The sequence below is a fragment of the Schistocerca americana genome, chromosome 3 (genome assembly GCF_021461395.2).
Source record: "Schistocerca americana isolate TAMUIC-IGC-003095 chromosome 3, iqSchAmer2.1, whole genome shotgun sequence".
Lineage (NCBI taxonomy): Eukaryota > Metazoa > Arthropoda > Insecta > Orthoptera > Acrididae > Schistocerca > Schistocerca americana.
In genome coordinates, this window is record NC_060121.1 from 186573064 (window position 1) to 186588193 (window position 15130).

Genomic DNA, 15130 nt, shown 5'->3' on the forward strand with positions numbered 1-15130 from the left:
GGGGGTTTCATCACCTTATATTCTTTATTGTCTTCAGTATAGGGAATCTGCTTGGTCACTTTTATCTCCTGTATTTTGTGTTCTTCAGCAAAAACAGGCAGTCTGGGCTCCAGACTGCATAGTCCCAGGGCAGTTGATGCAGATCACCGGAGACAGGCAGTCAGTCCAAGTGTCATGAGTGGCTTTTCTACATTTCCTGCAGATCTCTCCACCTCCAAAGCTCATGGTTTTATGGTCGAAACACAGGCATTTACAGCACCACATAGGGTTTGGAATGCAAGGCCGAACATTAAGTCGAAGGAACCCTGTCATAAGATGTTCAGGCAGTTTTAGACGATTGAATGTGACAGTGAAAGTGGCAGTCTTTTCAAATGCTCCCTGATTCCTGCACATTCATTGCTCCACATCGACTATTCACTGGGATGCCCATTCTTGCTTCAGTTCTGCTATGTCTATGTCCGTGATATCTTGGCACGTGACAATGCCCTTATTGGAGTTTAGAGAGGTGTGCATCTCAACAATGATACCTGCTTTGACCTGTTAGTTTCGACCAACAATGAGCCATTACACATTCATTTCATAAATTTTAATGTTTCAGCAAGGCCTTCCAAACCCTTATAGATATAAAAGGGGGACACTTTTTCAAATGTCCCCTCCTTCCTCTTTATCACCAGGAACACATTGTTATTAATGGCTACATGAGCCCTGTTACTGCAGTCCAAAGTGTTCTTAGTATCAGGAGGACTAGCCTCTCTCATTCTTTTAGATGAATGGGTGTGAATACTCCCATGAGCAGGTATGGAAATAAGGCTCCACTCAGACAGGGCCCCGCATGCCTGAGTAAGCCTCATACAACTGAGGTGCGGCAGGTTCCCCAGAGGTTGCTCACTAATAACTGTTCCACCTCAACAGCCATGCATCCCATCACTGCACAGCAAACCTTGAGATTGAGAAGTTTTTTATAGAGGTTTATCCCATCCTCACGATCTGGGTGGTCTAGCCAAGACCCTCGTTCCCTGAGACACAAGACATTGCACCGACGTGCCATGCAGTGGTTGCTGAAGCATGCCCAGAGCTTAACGTGACAAGGGACTGGTAATGTTTACCAGTCCCCAGCTCAGGAACCCCAGGGTCACCAAGCCCATACCCAGCAAATCAATGCTGAGCCCCTGAGGGCTGGATAAGTTGAAACAACCAGAGATTGCTGGTAGTTTCAGAGGAAGCATTTGACAGTGGTTGCCTAAAACAAGGTAAAGGAATACAGTAGATGATGAATCGGTAGCTTTAAGAGATGAAATAGTGAAGGCAGCAGAGGATCAAATAGACAAAAAGACAGGGCCCAGTAGAAGTCCTTGGACCTCACAGGAGATATTGAATTTAATTGACAGGGCCCAGTAGAAATCCTTGGGCCTCACAGGAGATATTGAATTTAATTGATTAAAGGAGAAAATATAAAAATGCAGCAAATGAACCAGGTAAAAGGGAAAACAAACATTTCAAAAATCAGAGTGACAGCAAGTGCAAAAAGGCTAAGCAGGATGGCTAGAGGACAGATGTAAGGATTTAGAAGCATATTTCATTAGGGGAAAGATAGCAACCCCCTACAGGAAAGAGGCCTTTGGGGAAAAGAGGAGCTGCTGTATGAATATCAACAGCTCATATAGGAAACCAGTCCTAAACAGAGAAGGGAAAGCTGAAAGGTGGAAGGAGTATATCGAGGATCTATACAAGAGAGATATGTTTGAAAGCAATATTATAGGAAGGAAGAGGATGTAGATGTAAACGAGCTGGGAGACATGATACTGTGAGAAGAATTTGACTGAGCTCTGAAAGACCTAAGTCGAAATGAGGCGCTGAGAGGAGACGATATTCCATCAGAATTGCTGATAGCCTTGGGAGATCCAGCCTTGACAAAACTTCCCATCTGGTATGCAAGATGTATGAGACAAGCAAAATACCCTCAGCCTTCAAGAAAGATGTAATAATTACAATTCCAAAGTAAACAGTTGCTGATAGGTGTGAAAATTACCAAACTATCAGTTTAATAAGTCATGGTTGTAAAATACTAACATGAAATACTTAAAAAAGAATGGAAAAACTGATAGAAGTTGATCTTGGGGAAGATCAGTTTGGATTCCAAAGAAATGTAGGAAAATGTTAAGCAATACTGGCCCTCCAACTTATCTTAGAATATAGGTTGAGGAAAATCAAACCTACATTTACAGCACTTGTAGACTTCTGAGAAGCTTTTGACAATGTTGACTGGAATACTCTCTTTGAAATTTTGAATGTAGCAGAGGTAAAATACAGGAAGAAAAAGGCTATTTACAACTTGTACAGAAACCAGATGGCAGTAATAAGAGTCAAGGGGCATGAAAGGCAAGCAACGGTTGAAAAGGGAGCGAGGCAGGGTTGTAGCCTATCCCAGATGTTATTAAATCTGTACATTGAACAAGTAGTAAAGGAAACCAAAGAAAAATTTGGAGTAGGAATTAAAGTTCAGGGAAAAATAAATAAAAACTTCGAGGTTAGCCAATGACATTGTAATTCTGTCAGAGGCAGCAAAGGACTTGCAAGAGCAGCTGAATGGAATGGACATTGTTTTGAAAGGAAGATATAAGATGAACACAAGAAAAGCAAAACATGGATAATGGAATATAGTTGAATTAAATCAGGTAATGCTGAAAGACTTAGATTATGAAAAGAGGCACTTAAAGTAGTAGATGAGTTTTAGTTTTTGGGCAGCAAAATAACTGATGATGGCCAAAGTAGACAGATTGTAAAATGTAGAATGGTAATGGCAAGAGTGGGATTTCTGAAGAACACAAATTTGTTAACATCAAATACAGATTTAAGTGTTAAGAAGGCCTTTCTGAAAGAATTTGTCTTTAGTGTAGCCATGTATGGAAGTTAAACATCGATAATAAACAGTTTAGACAAAAAGAGAAGAGAAATACACAATGTAATACTACAGCAGAATGTTGAAGATTAGATGGGTACATAATGTAACTAATGAAGAAGTACTAAATAGAATTGGGGAGACAAGAAATTTGTGGCACAACTTGACCAAAAGAAGGGATCAGTTGTTAGGACACATTCTGAGACATCAAGAGATCACCAATTTAGTATTGGAAGGACATGTGGGAGGTAAATATCATAGACGAAGACCAAGAGATGAATACAGTAAGAAGATTCAGAAGGATGTAGATTGCAGTAGTCATTCAGAGGTGAAGAGGCTTGCACTGGATAGAATGGCAAGGAAAGCTGCATCAAACCAGTCTTTGGGCTGAAGACCACAGCAGCAGCAATCATATTAATTTAAAATGTCAAGTAAACTTTAAAGTGAATCTTGTAACAAAATCAAATAGATTATAAAATTGTAATTAAATTATAAGTTTTAACAAATAAGTAAACTTTTTGTTAATTGTCAATTAGTTATAAATTTGATGTGGCTGCACCCAAGGGACTGTTTGAGTCTTTATCAGTCTTGGGGTCAGAGGTAGAGGATCATGTAGTCACAGAGTCTGAGTTAACTTTGTTTGATACAAAGATGAATAAATGAAGAATGTTAAAAAACTGAGTTGTCACAAAAATTTTTATCAAACAAAATGCCATAATGATATGGAATAATAAAAAATGGCATTAGGATTTTTTCAGCAAACAAGAATTATGTATAAATATAACCAATAATTATCGTCATCCCTGATTCAAAAAGATAAGTAACTAATTATTAACATAATGTTCCCCCCCCCCCCCCCCCCCCAAGAACCATGGACCTTGCCGTTGGTGGGGAGGCTTGCGTGCCTCAGCGATACAGATAGCCGTACCGTAGGTGCAACCACAACGGAGGGGTATCTGTTGAGAGGCCAGACAAATGCATGGTTCCTGAAGAGGGGCAGCAGCCTTTTCAGTAGTTGCAGGGGCAACAGTCTGGATGATTGACTGATCTGGCCTTGTAACATTAACCAAAACGGCCTTGCTGTGCTGGTACTGCAAACGGTTGAAAGCAAGGGGAAACTACAGCCGTAATTTTTCCCGAGGGCATGCAGGTTTACTGCATGGTTAATGATGACGGCGTCCTCTTGGGTAAAATATTCCGGAGGTAAAATAGTCCCCCATTCGGATCTCCGGGCGGGGACTACTCAACAGGACGTCGTTATCAGGAGAAAGAAAACTGGCTTTCTACGGATCAGAGCGTGGAATGTCAGATCCCTTCATCGGGCAGGTAAGTTAGAAAACTTAAACAGGAAAATGGATAAGTTAAAGTTAGATATAAAGGGAATTAGCGACGTTCGGTGGCAGGAGGAACAAGACTTTTGGTCAGGCGAATACAGGGTTATAAATACAAAGTCAAATAGGGGTAATGCAGGAGTAGGTTTAATAATGAATAAAAAATAGGAATGCGGGTAAGCTACTGCAAACAGCATAGTGAACGCATTACTGTGGCCAAGACAGACACAGAAGCCCATGCCTACTACAGTAGTACAAGTTTATATGCCAACTAGCATATAAATGTATGATGAGATAAAATAAATTATTCAGATAGTGAAGGGAGACGAAAATTTAATAGTAATGGGTGACTGGATTTCGGTAGTAGGAAAAGGGAGAGAAGGAAACCTAGTAGGTGAATATGGATTGGGGCTAAGAAATGAAAGAGGAAGCCGTCTGGTTGAATTTTGTACAGAGCACAACTTAATCATAGCTAACACTTGGTTCAAGAATCATAAAAGAAGGTTGTATACATGGAAGAACCCTGGAGATACTGAAATGTTTCAGATAGATTATATAATGGTAAGACAGAGATTTAGGAACCAGTAAGACATTGTAGGAACCACTAAGACATTGTAAGACATTTCCAGGGGCAGAAGTGGACTCTGACCACAATCTATTGGTTATGAACTGTAGGTTAAAACTGAAGAAACTGCAAAAAAGTGGGAATTTAAGGAGATGAGACCTGGATAAACTGACTAAACCAGAGGTTTTACAGAGTTTCCGGGAGAGCGTAAGGGAACAAATGGCGGGAATGGGGGAAAGAAATACAGTAGAAGAAGAATGGGTAGCTTTGAGGGATGAAGTAGTGAAGGCAGCAGAGGATCAAGTAGGTAAAAAGACGAGGGCTAGAAGAAATCCTTGGGTAACAGAAGAAATATTGAATTTAATTGATGAAAGGAGAAAATATAAAAATGCAGTAAATGAAGCAGGCAAAAAGGAATACAAACGTCTCAAAAATGAGATCGACAGGAAGTGCAAAATGGATAAGCAGGGATGGCTAGAGGATAAATGTAAGGATGTAGAGGCTTATCTCACTAGGGGTAAGATAGATAATGCCTACAGGAAAATTAAAGAGACCTTTGGAGAAAAGAGAACCACTTGTATGAATATCAAGAGCTCAGATGGAAACCCAGTTCTAAGCAAAGAAGGGAAAGCAGAAAGGTGGAAGGAGTATATAGAGGGTCTATAAAAGGGCGATGTACTTGAGGACAATATTATGGAAATGGAAGAGGATGTAGATGAAGATGAAATGGGAGATATGATACTGCGTGAAAAGTTTGACAGAGCACTGAAATACCAAAGTCGAAACAAGGCCCTGGGAGTAGACAACATTCCATTAGAACTACTGACGGCCTTGGGAGAGCCAGTCCTGACAAAACTCTACCATCTGGTGAGCAAGATGAATGAGACTGGCAAAATACCCTCAGACTTCAAGAAGAACATAATAATTCCAATCCCAAAGAAAGCAGGTGTTGACAGATGTGAAAATTACCGAACTATCAGTTTAATAAGTCACAGCTGCAAAATACTAATGCGAATTCCTTACAGACGAATGGAAAAACTAGTAGAAGCCGACCTTGGGGAAGATCAGTTTGGATTCCGTAGAAATATTGGAACACGTGAGGCAATACTGACCCTACGGCTTTTGACAATGTTGACTGGAATACTCACTTTCAAATTATGAAGGTGGCAAGGGGAAAATACAGGGAGCGAAAGGCTATTTACAATTTGTATAGAAACCAGATGGCAGTTATAAGAGTTGAGGGGCATGAAAGGGAAGCAGTGGTTGGGAAGGGAGTGAGACAGGGTTGTAGCCTCTCCCCGATGTTATTCAATTTGTATATTGAGCAAGCAGTGAAGGAAACAAAAGAAAAATTCGGAGTAGGTATTAAAATCCATGGAGGAGAAATAAAAACTTTGAGGTTCGCCGATGACATTGTAATTCTGTCAGAGACAGCAAAGGACTTGGAAGAACTGTTGAACGGAATGGATAGTGTCTTGAAGGGAGGATATACAATGAACGTAAACAAAATCAAAACGAGGATAATGGGATGTAGTCGAATTAAGTCGAGTGATGTTGAGAGTATTAGATTAGGAAATGAGACACGTAAAGTAGTAAAGGAGTTTTGCTATTCTGGGAGCAAAATAGCTGATGATGGTCGAAGTAGAGAGGATATAAAATGTAGACTGGCAATGGCAAGGAAAGTGTTTCTGAAGAAGAGAAATTTGTTAACATCGAGTATTGATTTAAGTGTCAGGAAGTCGTTTCTCAAAGTATTTGTATGGAGTGTAGCCATGTAAGGAAGTGAAACATGGACGATAAATAGTTTAGACAAGAAGAGAATAGAAGCTTTCGAAATGTTGTACTACAGAAGATTGCTGAAGATTAGATGGGTAGATCACATAACTAATGAGGAGGCGTTGAATAGGATTGGGGAGAAGAGAAGTTTGTGGCACAACTTGACTAGAAGAAGGGATCGGTTGGTAGGACATGTTCTGAGGCATCAAGGGATCACCAATTTAGTATTGGAGGGCAGCATGGAGGGTAAAAATCGTAGAGGGAGACCAAGAGATGAATACACCAAGCAGATTCAAAAGGATGTAGGTTGCAGTAGGTACTGGGAGATGAAGAAGCTTGCGCAGGATAGAGTAGCATGGAGAGCTGCATCAAACCAGTCTCAGGACTGAAGACCACAACAACCACAACAACAACGTTTTCCTGCTCTAGAACTTATTGCAAGAATCATGATCTAATTATGTGAACATTTTAACTAAATTTTTTACTTGATTTTTGTCTATATTTTGGGCAAGACCCTTACAATATACACATAGGTTTGTGAATAAAGCAATACCCAAGAGAATGGATCAAAAGAAGAGTATGAAATAGTGCACCAATGAAGCTCATTTAATGAAAATTGTCAGACAAAGATGAAATCTAAGAGCAAATGGCATTATTTTTTATCACTGTCAAAGAGCACAATATGAAAATGTCTGACAAAGTAACTAACCATAACCATGTAGTATACTACAAAGGTCAATTCAACCATGAACTGAATCACAGACAGACTTTTAAAGAATTTGCATAGTCAAATATATGAAGTCATGCCATTTAGTATATGGATTGGCCAGTGTTGAGATACAGAGAAATAGAATTGTGATGGAATTTTTGAGCATAAGGAAGGCTCAGAAAGAATGCAAGAGACTGTCCCACGAAGAGATCTTCTCACCATTCATCAGTCTTGCACTAGAACAGTTTCATTGGTATCCGCCATCCTGAAACCTGTAGTACCATCGCTGAATAGACTTTGGATGACAACACAATAATCAGACACTTTGCAGAATAAGATCACCTTTCTTATTCATAAATTCTCGCGCTCTCTTTCTGTGTCCATATTTCCATTAGCGTCCCAGTTCCCTTACGATGCATCTTTTTTACATTAGATTGAAAGTACAGGATTTGTGCAGAAAGTAATGCGCCACATAATAATCATTATTATTTTTTTAAATTTATTGTTTGGATAGGTTCAACAACTTGAAATTTTTCAAAGTATGGCCTTTCTACATCAGCACACTTTTGCCAGTGTGATTTCCATTCATCATTAGCTTTCTGGAACTCCTCAGTTGGCATGCTCTCTAGGGAAATTGTGAACATAGCTTGTACATAGTCCACTGACTCAAGATGCTTTGCTTTGAGGTTCCTTTTCAGTTGAGGAAATGAAAAAAAGTCCGCTGATGCCAGGTTGGGACTGTAGGGTGGCTGTGGCGTTATTGTCACACTGGTCTGGCTGAGGTAGGCGATGACAACAAAGGTGGTGCGGCCCAGCACGTTATCACAGTGAAGTCTACACAAAGCGCAGAGCTCCTTTCAGATATGGGCAACCCCATGATTAAGTCTCTGGAGCACATCCTTGTAAAATTGAGCACTGACAGTCTTGCCAGGGGGTATGAACTCATGGTGTGCTATCCCCTCTGCATCAAAAAACAGCATGGATTTCACCTGTGACTTGTTCATGTGATGCTTTTCCTGGCACAGCGATGACATCATGTGCCATTCTCCAGTCTTCCTCCTTGACTCTGGAGTGTACTGAAAGACCCATGACTCATCCACAGTGATCGCACTGTCCAGGGAATTGGTATCATCTTCCCAGAGTTGCTCGAGTTCTTCACATATTTCCATTAGGTGTTGATTCTGCACGTTGGTCAAAACTCTGGGCCCATGTTTTGCATACATCTTCCGCAAGGCCAAGTCTTCTGATACAGTTTCATGAACAACCATTTTTGGCAAGTTCATTACTTACAACATTAAGTGAACATTCATTCAACAATTTGAATTCAGTAACTCGTGCACGTGAGTCATTGTTGATGGGTGTCCAGTGCAGGCCTTGTCAGTGACCTACCCCCATCTTCACTAAACATATTTATGTCACCCATTCTGGAAAGACAACCCCTAATGACGTCCTTACGCATTTCAAAAGTTTCCACTAGTGTCTTGCTGAGCTTCATGCAAAACTTTATCACATAGCAATTTTCTGCATCATGAATTTGACACAACCACTATACAGAGGTTCACAGAAGAAGCCATTCTAATCTTCTAGGGTGTGGAGGTAACTGAGTGACCTACCACTGGGAAGTTAAGGGTCCCCCACACCCTCATAAACTGGTCCAACTACTCTGCGATGTATAGTCCCATCGCAAAAAAATGTGACATTACTTTCTGGACACACCTTGTATATTAAGTACCTAATAAAAAAAATTGTTTTAACATCAATATGAAGAGTAGATTTCTGATAACTCATTACATCTACATTTGGAAAAATAGACACACATAAAATATGAAATAAAAAAGAAATAACTAAATCTGAATGGTAGTTCCGAGTACTATCGTACACACTTACACATATTAAGGGTCTTGGAGCTTCCAGAAACATTCTGCCTTATGTTCTTGCCGACAGCCATAGATCCAAAGTAGCCTAAGTGAGTTACAAGAAAATTTCTGACCAAACAGTCACCTACATCAGAAGCTCCAGGAAGTACACTAATCGCTCCTTCAGGAAGCCTAAAAAGAGATATTAAAGAATGTAGTGAAGTAACATATAGAAAAGCTGGCATGTTGTACAAAAGAAATTATTTGCAAACAGCCACAGATACCACTTACCCTGCTTTAACACATATGTCAACAAAAACAAATGCTAATAATGGATGGTGTTGTGAGGGCTTCAAGCACACAGTACCCCCAACAGCCAGAACAGGAGCTATAAGCCAAGCTAGTCCTGATAATGGGCATGCTGCTGAAGTTACTACTGCTGCAGTACCTGTGATTTGTAATAGAGCATAATTATATTATCTTTAGCAAGTAAAATGTAAAATATGTGCAGTCAGTAAAATATCTATATTATTAAATGGCTAAAATGGCCACCCAGTCCTAGTAACAGTCTACCTATCTAATGGTTTACAGGGACCAAAAAACAACAAATTTAAAAATTTAAAATGCTTTCATAATCTACTTATTAAGAAGTATAATCTTATACTCGAGGTTTAATACAATAAGTCAATTTAGAAACCATGTATCTACATCTACATCTACAGGGTGTGCCATATAAAAACAGCCCACCGTATGCAATGATAATGTTACAGTGCATGCACATGCATCAGTAATAATGGAAAACTAGAAACACTGTCCAAACAATCATGCAGAAACTAACCATTTCCTCTAATGTTTTTGTTTTGTTTGTTTTGTTCGTTTCAGGGCACAAAAACAACTAGGGTCATACATGCCCATGTCAAAAATGTAGAACATGAAGACAAGGAGAGGAGTTAAAAACAGCTACATGTCAATCCTAATCGATGGAAGAGAAGACAGCTAAAAACAGGGACATGGAGAAAGGTCTATAAAATACGCCATAGAGAAACAGAGGTCCAGACCTAAAAATTAAATGGCCTTCGCCATGTTGCTATGATGAACAAAAAGTAAAATGCAGTCAACAGCTCACATATCATTTGCTAAAATGGCCAATAACTCAGATGACAAACACAAACAAGAACATAACTTGTTAAAAAAAAAGAGCATTCCTTCAGAAACTGGTGGGTGGTCAAGAGTTGAGTCCTATGTGCATAAAGTGATGGGGGGAGCACCATTTAACAAATGGCGATGGCTAATTGCCCAATACGCAGTCTAGTTAAAATGACCTCCTCACGGTGAGAGGGCCAAGAGGAGGCTGTCCAAGAGCTGTCAGTGTACACCAAGGTACTATTGTGAAGTTCCATGCGAAAGTCAGGAAACTGAAGGTGATAGAGCGAGGCTGGAGTAGTGTCCTTAGGAAGCAAATGAAGGCCAAGGTGAATGCGAGCCACCACATAAAGTCAAGGTAGCTTATGCATACAGACTCTCAACTGGGCTACTGTAAAAGGCATCAGTGGCCAAACGGATGCCACAATGATGGATAGTACTGAGACAGCATAAGAGGGTCAGACCTGCAGATTCATAAGTGAAACACCTGTAATCTAGTTTTGAATGAACTGGTACAAATGGTGGAGGGTTGTTCAATCTGCCCTCCAGGAAGTACCATTGAGGACACATAGGACATTGAGGAACTGCATACAGCAGGCTGCCAGTAAGACATGTGGGAGGACCAAGAAAATTTCCTATCGGGCAAGAGCCCCAGGAATTTTGTAGTTTCAATAAATGGAAGAGCAACAGGCCCAAGATGTAAACACAATGGAAGAAACCAACTACACCAGCAGAAATTCATACATACAGTTTTGTCAGTGGAAAAATGAAATCCATTGTTGATGCTCCATGAGTAAAGATGATAAAGACATTGCTGAAGATGCCACTCAATGAAACAAGTCCATGGAGAACTGCAGTGGATGGCAAAATCATCAACGAAAAGGGAGCCAGAGATGCATGGCAGGAGACACGCCATTATAGGGTTAATGGCAATAGCAAAGAGGACAATGCTCAGAACGGAACCCAGAGGTCAGTGGCGGACACATATGGGGGCGCACCCCCCACCCCCCACTCCTCTTCCCCCCTTGCAGGGCCGCCTGGAATGCGACCCGTGTCGACCCCACCAGTCAGCAGCCTACATGCTACTCGTTCATTTCTTTCACCAGTTGCCCGACTGAATCAAGTTATCGAGTAGTTGTAAATGTGTATAATCAGTTTAAATAAAACTTTCTTAAGCTTTGCATGTGACTTAATTATTTTTTATTATGGTAAAAGTAAAGGCAGGTCAAGATATCTTTGGCGCACCCCTCCTTGAGGTTTTTCTATATCCGCCACTGCCTGAGGCACAATGTTTTTGTGAATAAAGGTGTCTGACAAGGCAGAACTCACATGTACATTGAAAACTCAATCTTGTAAAAATTCCTGAAGGAAACAAGGCATGTGGCCTCTGAACCCCACAACTAGAGGGTACAGAGGATACCAGTCCTCCAGCAGATGGCATAGGCTTTCTCCAAATCGAAAACCACAGCCACAGTCTCGGATCTGCAGAAAACCATTCATGACATGGGTGGACACAGTGACAAGGTAGTCAACTTCAGATAAGGATAAGTCCAGATGGGAATAGGTGTGCATGATGTCTGAAAGGAACATGGGTGCTCCTTTGTTAAGGCAGAGGAAGTTAAGTTGATTGTGAAGATCGGCAAAGAGGGCCTCTCTGACAGGTCCTAGGAGAACCCCAAAGGGGATGGTGTGCATTAAAGTCACCAAGCAACAGAAAGGCGTGACATAGCCCAATAATCTGGAGAAAGTATGCCCTGGTAACATCGAATGATGGAGGAATGTAAACGGTACAAAGGGAAAAGGTCAAGTGAGGAAGGAAAAGGTGAACTGCAACAGCTTGAAGGGGGTAGTCAGGGAGATGGGTTGACATCCTGCACAAGCAGCATGACTTCCCCATGAGATGGAATGTCGTCCTCAGTGGGAAGGTCAAAATGTACTGTGGAGAAATGTGAGAGCTCAAAGCGGTCATGAGGACACAATTTTGTTTCCTGGAGGCAGAGAACAAGTGGACGCTGCAATTCTAAGAGCAGCCATAAATCGTCTTTGTTTGATCGAAGGCTACGAATGTTCCATTGGAGGAGAGACATAATGAGGAAAGGGGGAGGAGTGCTGAGTGCCAGCCTCCAAAAGCTCACTGCTACAGGGTGCAGAGGCTGGAAGATTCTGCTCCAACACATCTACAGAGGTGTCAGCATTCTCCCTCTGTCAAACTGTGGAGTCCAGGGCAGAAAAACAGTTGGCGATGCACACCAGCAAGACTGAGGTCATCTGGTCAAGGGTATCACAGAGCAACACTGTCAAAGAGGATCTCCAAGTCAGCGAAGGAGAAGACCGTTTGCCTTTGTTGGACTTCTTGAAGCCTTTCCATTTGGCAGAGGAAGACTCAGATGTTTGTTGGCTGGAAGGACATAAGGAGTCTTCACAGGAGTATTCTTTCTGTCCTTTCTGGCCTGTCAGTTGTGTAGCAGGTGACTTTGCCCTGTGGGTCAAATGTTTGGAGGCTGGTTGCACAGCTGGATGAGGAGACAGCGATGCAACCATGACACTGGGCAATTTCACAACTCCAGTACTGAATTAGAGGTTGCATATCTGCTGGTCATGCCCTCCATGGAGCGAGATGTAGCAAGAACAGTACTGTAAGTTCCAGATTGTAGAACACTGGGTTTGCGACTAGCCAGCAACTTACGAGTGTCTGGGTAAGGCACTTTTTCCTTCACTCCAATCTCATGGACAGCCCATTCATCAAGATACATGGAACGCTATCAAGAAAAGGCAGCTTGGTCACCTTTACAGTTGACACAGTGGGGAGAAGGAGGCAAATACTCACCCTCGTGCACATCCCTACACAGGTTACACATTTGGCCAGGTGTCGACAAGACATTCAAGTGTGGTTGAAATGATGACACTGGTACCAGCGCATCGGGTTCTGAACGTTCAGTCACACTGAGATAACTTCATAGCCTACTTTGATCTTGGACAGAAGCACCATTCTATCAAAGGTGAGAAAAAAAGTGTGTGTGGGTACTAAGGATGCATCTACCTTTTTCATCACCTGATGGATGGCAATGACACCCTGATCAGGGAGGTGGGTTTGGATTTCTGCCTCAGTCAAACCTTCAAACAGCCTAGTGTAAATAACACCAAAGGGAGAACTGAGAGTTCTATGGGCCTCAACACAAACAAGATAGCAATGAAGAATGAAGTGGCAAGCAGTTTTGCTTGAGAATCAGAAGTAGTCTCCAAAAGCAAAGTTCCTTTGTGTAAATGAGAGTAGGATTTCACAGGGTCGGCAATTGCATCAACACCTTCCTGAATAAGAAACAGATTTACTGTTGCAAAGGACCAACCATGTATTGTATGTGAAACCACAAGGAACCGTGTTGCAGCTGGGAGGGTCTTTGAATCAGGATCTTCATTCTGTTTACATTTGGTAGACATGGACTGTGAAGATGCTGATTGGCTCATTGAAAGAAAATCCCCCATGATTGCCAGCATCTCTGATGACACTTCTTCCAACTGGGGGCACCCGCCTTAGGTGATTGTCCATGTCTCAGGTCACACCTCTCGAACACCTGACAGAATGAGCAATCGGCAACATGAGAAGGTAACAGCTCAGGCAATCACACCTCCCTGGGCCTGGCATGTACCAGGGGGTACGTGCAAACCCTACCTGTCGACCTGGGGCCGGGGATTATGTGTTACCCAATCACCCGTTACATGTCAGATACATGGGTAGGCCTTCAGGAGTACTCAGGGAGGAAGAAGAAAAAGATAAGCCTCAAACGCTGAAGCAGAGGAAGGATGTGAGAAAGTAAATGAAGAATGGGAAAAGGAATGAAAACCAGTGGTGAGACTGTTCTTATGACAGCTACTGAAAATGCAGAACACATTCCCAAATACAGTCCAGACATATTCACCAAGGGAGGGGAAAAGGCATAGCAACAGAATAGACATGTGCACAGAAGGAAAAGATGCTGCAAAGGTTGAGACCCTGTGGTAGCCAAGCACGAACTGGCCAAAGACCAGAGAGCCCCATGGGGAAGGGGAGTTCCTCTGATGTACTGACACTGTGGAAATTTGTTGAAGTGTAAGGCAGCTGCAACCGCAGCCAGTGAAACTTGTTGAGAAAATGACACACATCAGCTGCATTATTGTCCCATGTACATGAGACATTTACACCAGGGAGGACAATCAGCAAAGGCTTGTGGCCTCCTTGGTCACCAGACTTGTCCACTTGTGACTTTTACTTGTGGGGCCTGTTAAAGGGAAGAGTATATGAAACTAATCCACACACAATTGAAGAACTCAAGAACCAAGATTCGGATGTCATCAATAGTATCACAAGAAAAGAACTGACAAAGGGTATACATGAATTCCCACAAGAGTGCTCACATGTGTGCTGAAGTGAACAGAGGATACTTTCAGCACACACTATGAAGGTGCGTAAACATAATCATATTGAATACTCTACATTTCATTTTATGTTCATGTGTTGACTTTATGGGCCAGTTTCATGTACCCTGTAAATTCCACAATACTTTCTGCAATGTGAAGTAAAGGTTACTTTGTGTACCCCGTCACTTAACCCTTTCCTGTTCATCACAAATGGTTCAACAGAAGAATGATTGCTAGTAAGCCTCCACTTGGTCTCGAATCTCTCTCACTTTATCTTTGTGGTCTTTTTGTAAGATAAATGCAGCAAGAAGGAATATATTTGTTAACTATATTTGGAACATATGCTCTAGGAACTATAACAGTAAACCATACAGTGATCCTTTTCATCCCATCCAATAAGTCTCCTCTGACCCAAGATTTTGGGTGACTTTCCTGAATTGTACCCCTTTTCCTAAA

At 41.6% G+C, this 15130-nt stretch overlaps 1 protein-coding gene across 1 annotated transcript in view; it reads right to left on the minus strand.

Annotated features, from left to right (window-relative positions):
* The window catches only part of LOC124605679 (putative aldehyde dehydrogenase DhaS), a 206889-nt gene that overhangs the window by 104982 nt on the left and 86777 nt on the right, over positions 1-15130 (minus strand). Inside the window, exons 4-5 of the mRNA XM_047137530.1 lie at positions 9428-9584; positions 9168-9328 (exon numbers count right to left, since the gene is read on the minus strand). Of these exons, the coding sequence (XP_046993486.1) occupies positions 9168-9328; positions 9428-9584 (318 nt within the window). The remainder of the gene's footprint in view (positions 1-9167; positions 9329-9427; positions 9585-15130) is intronic.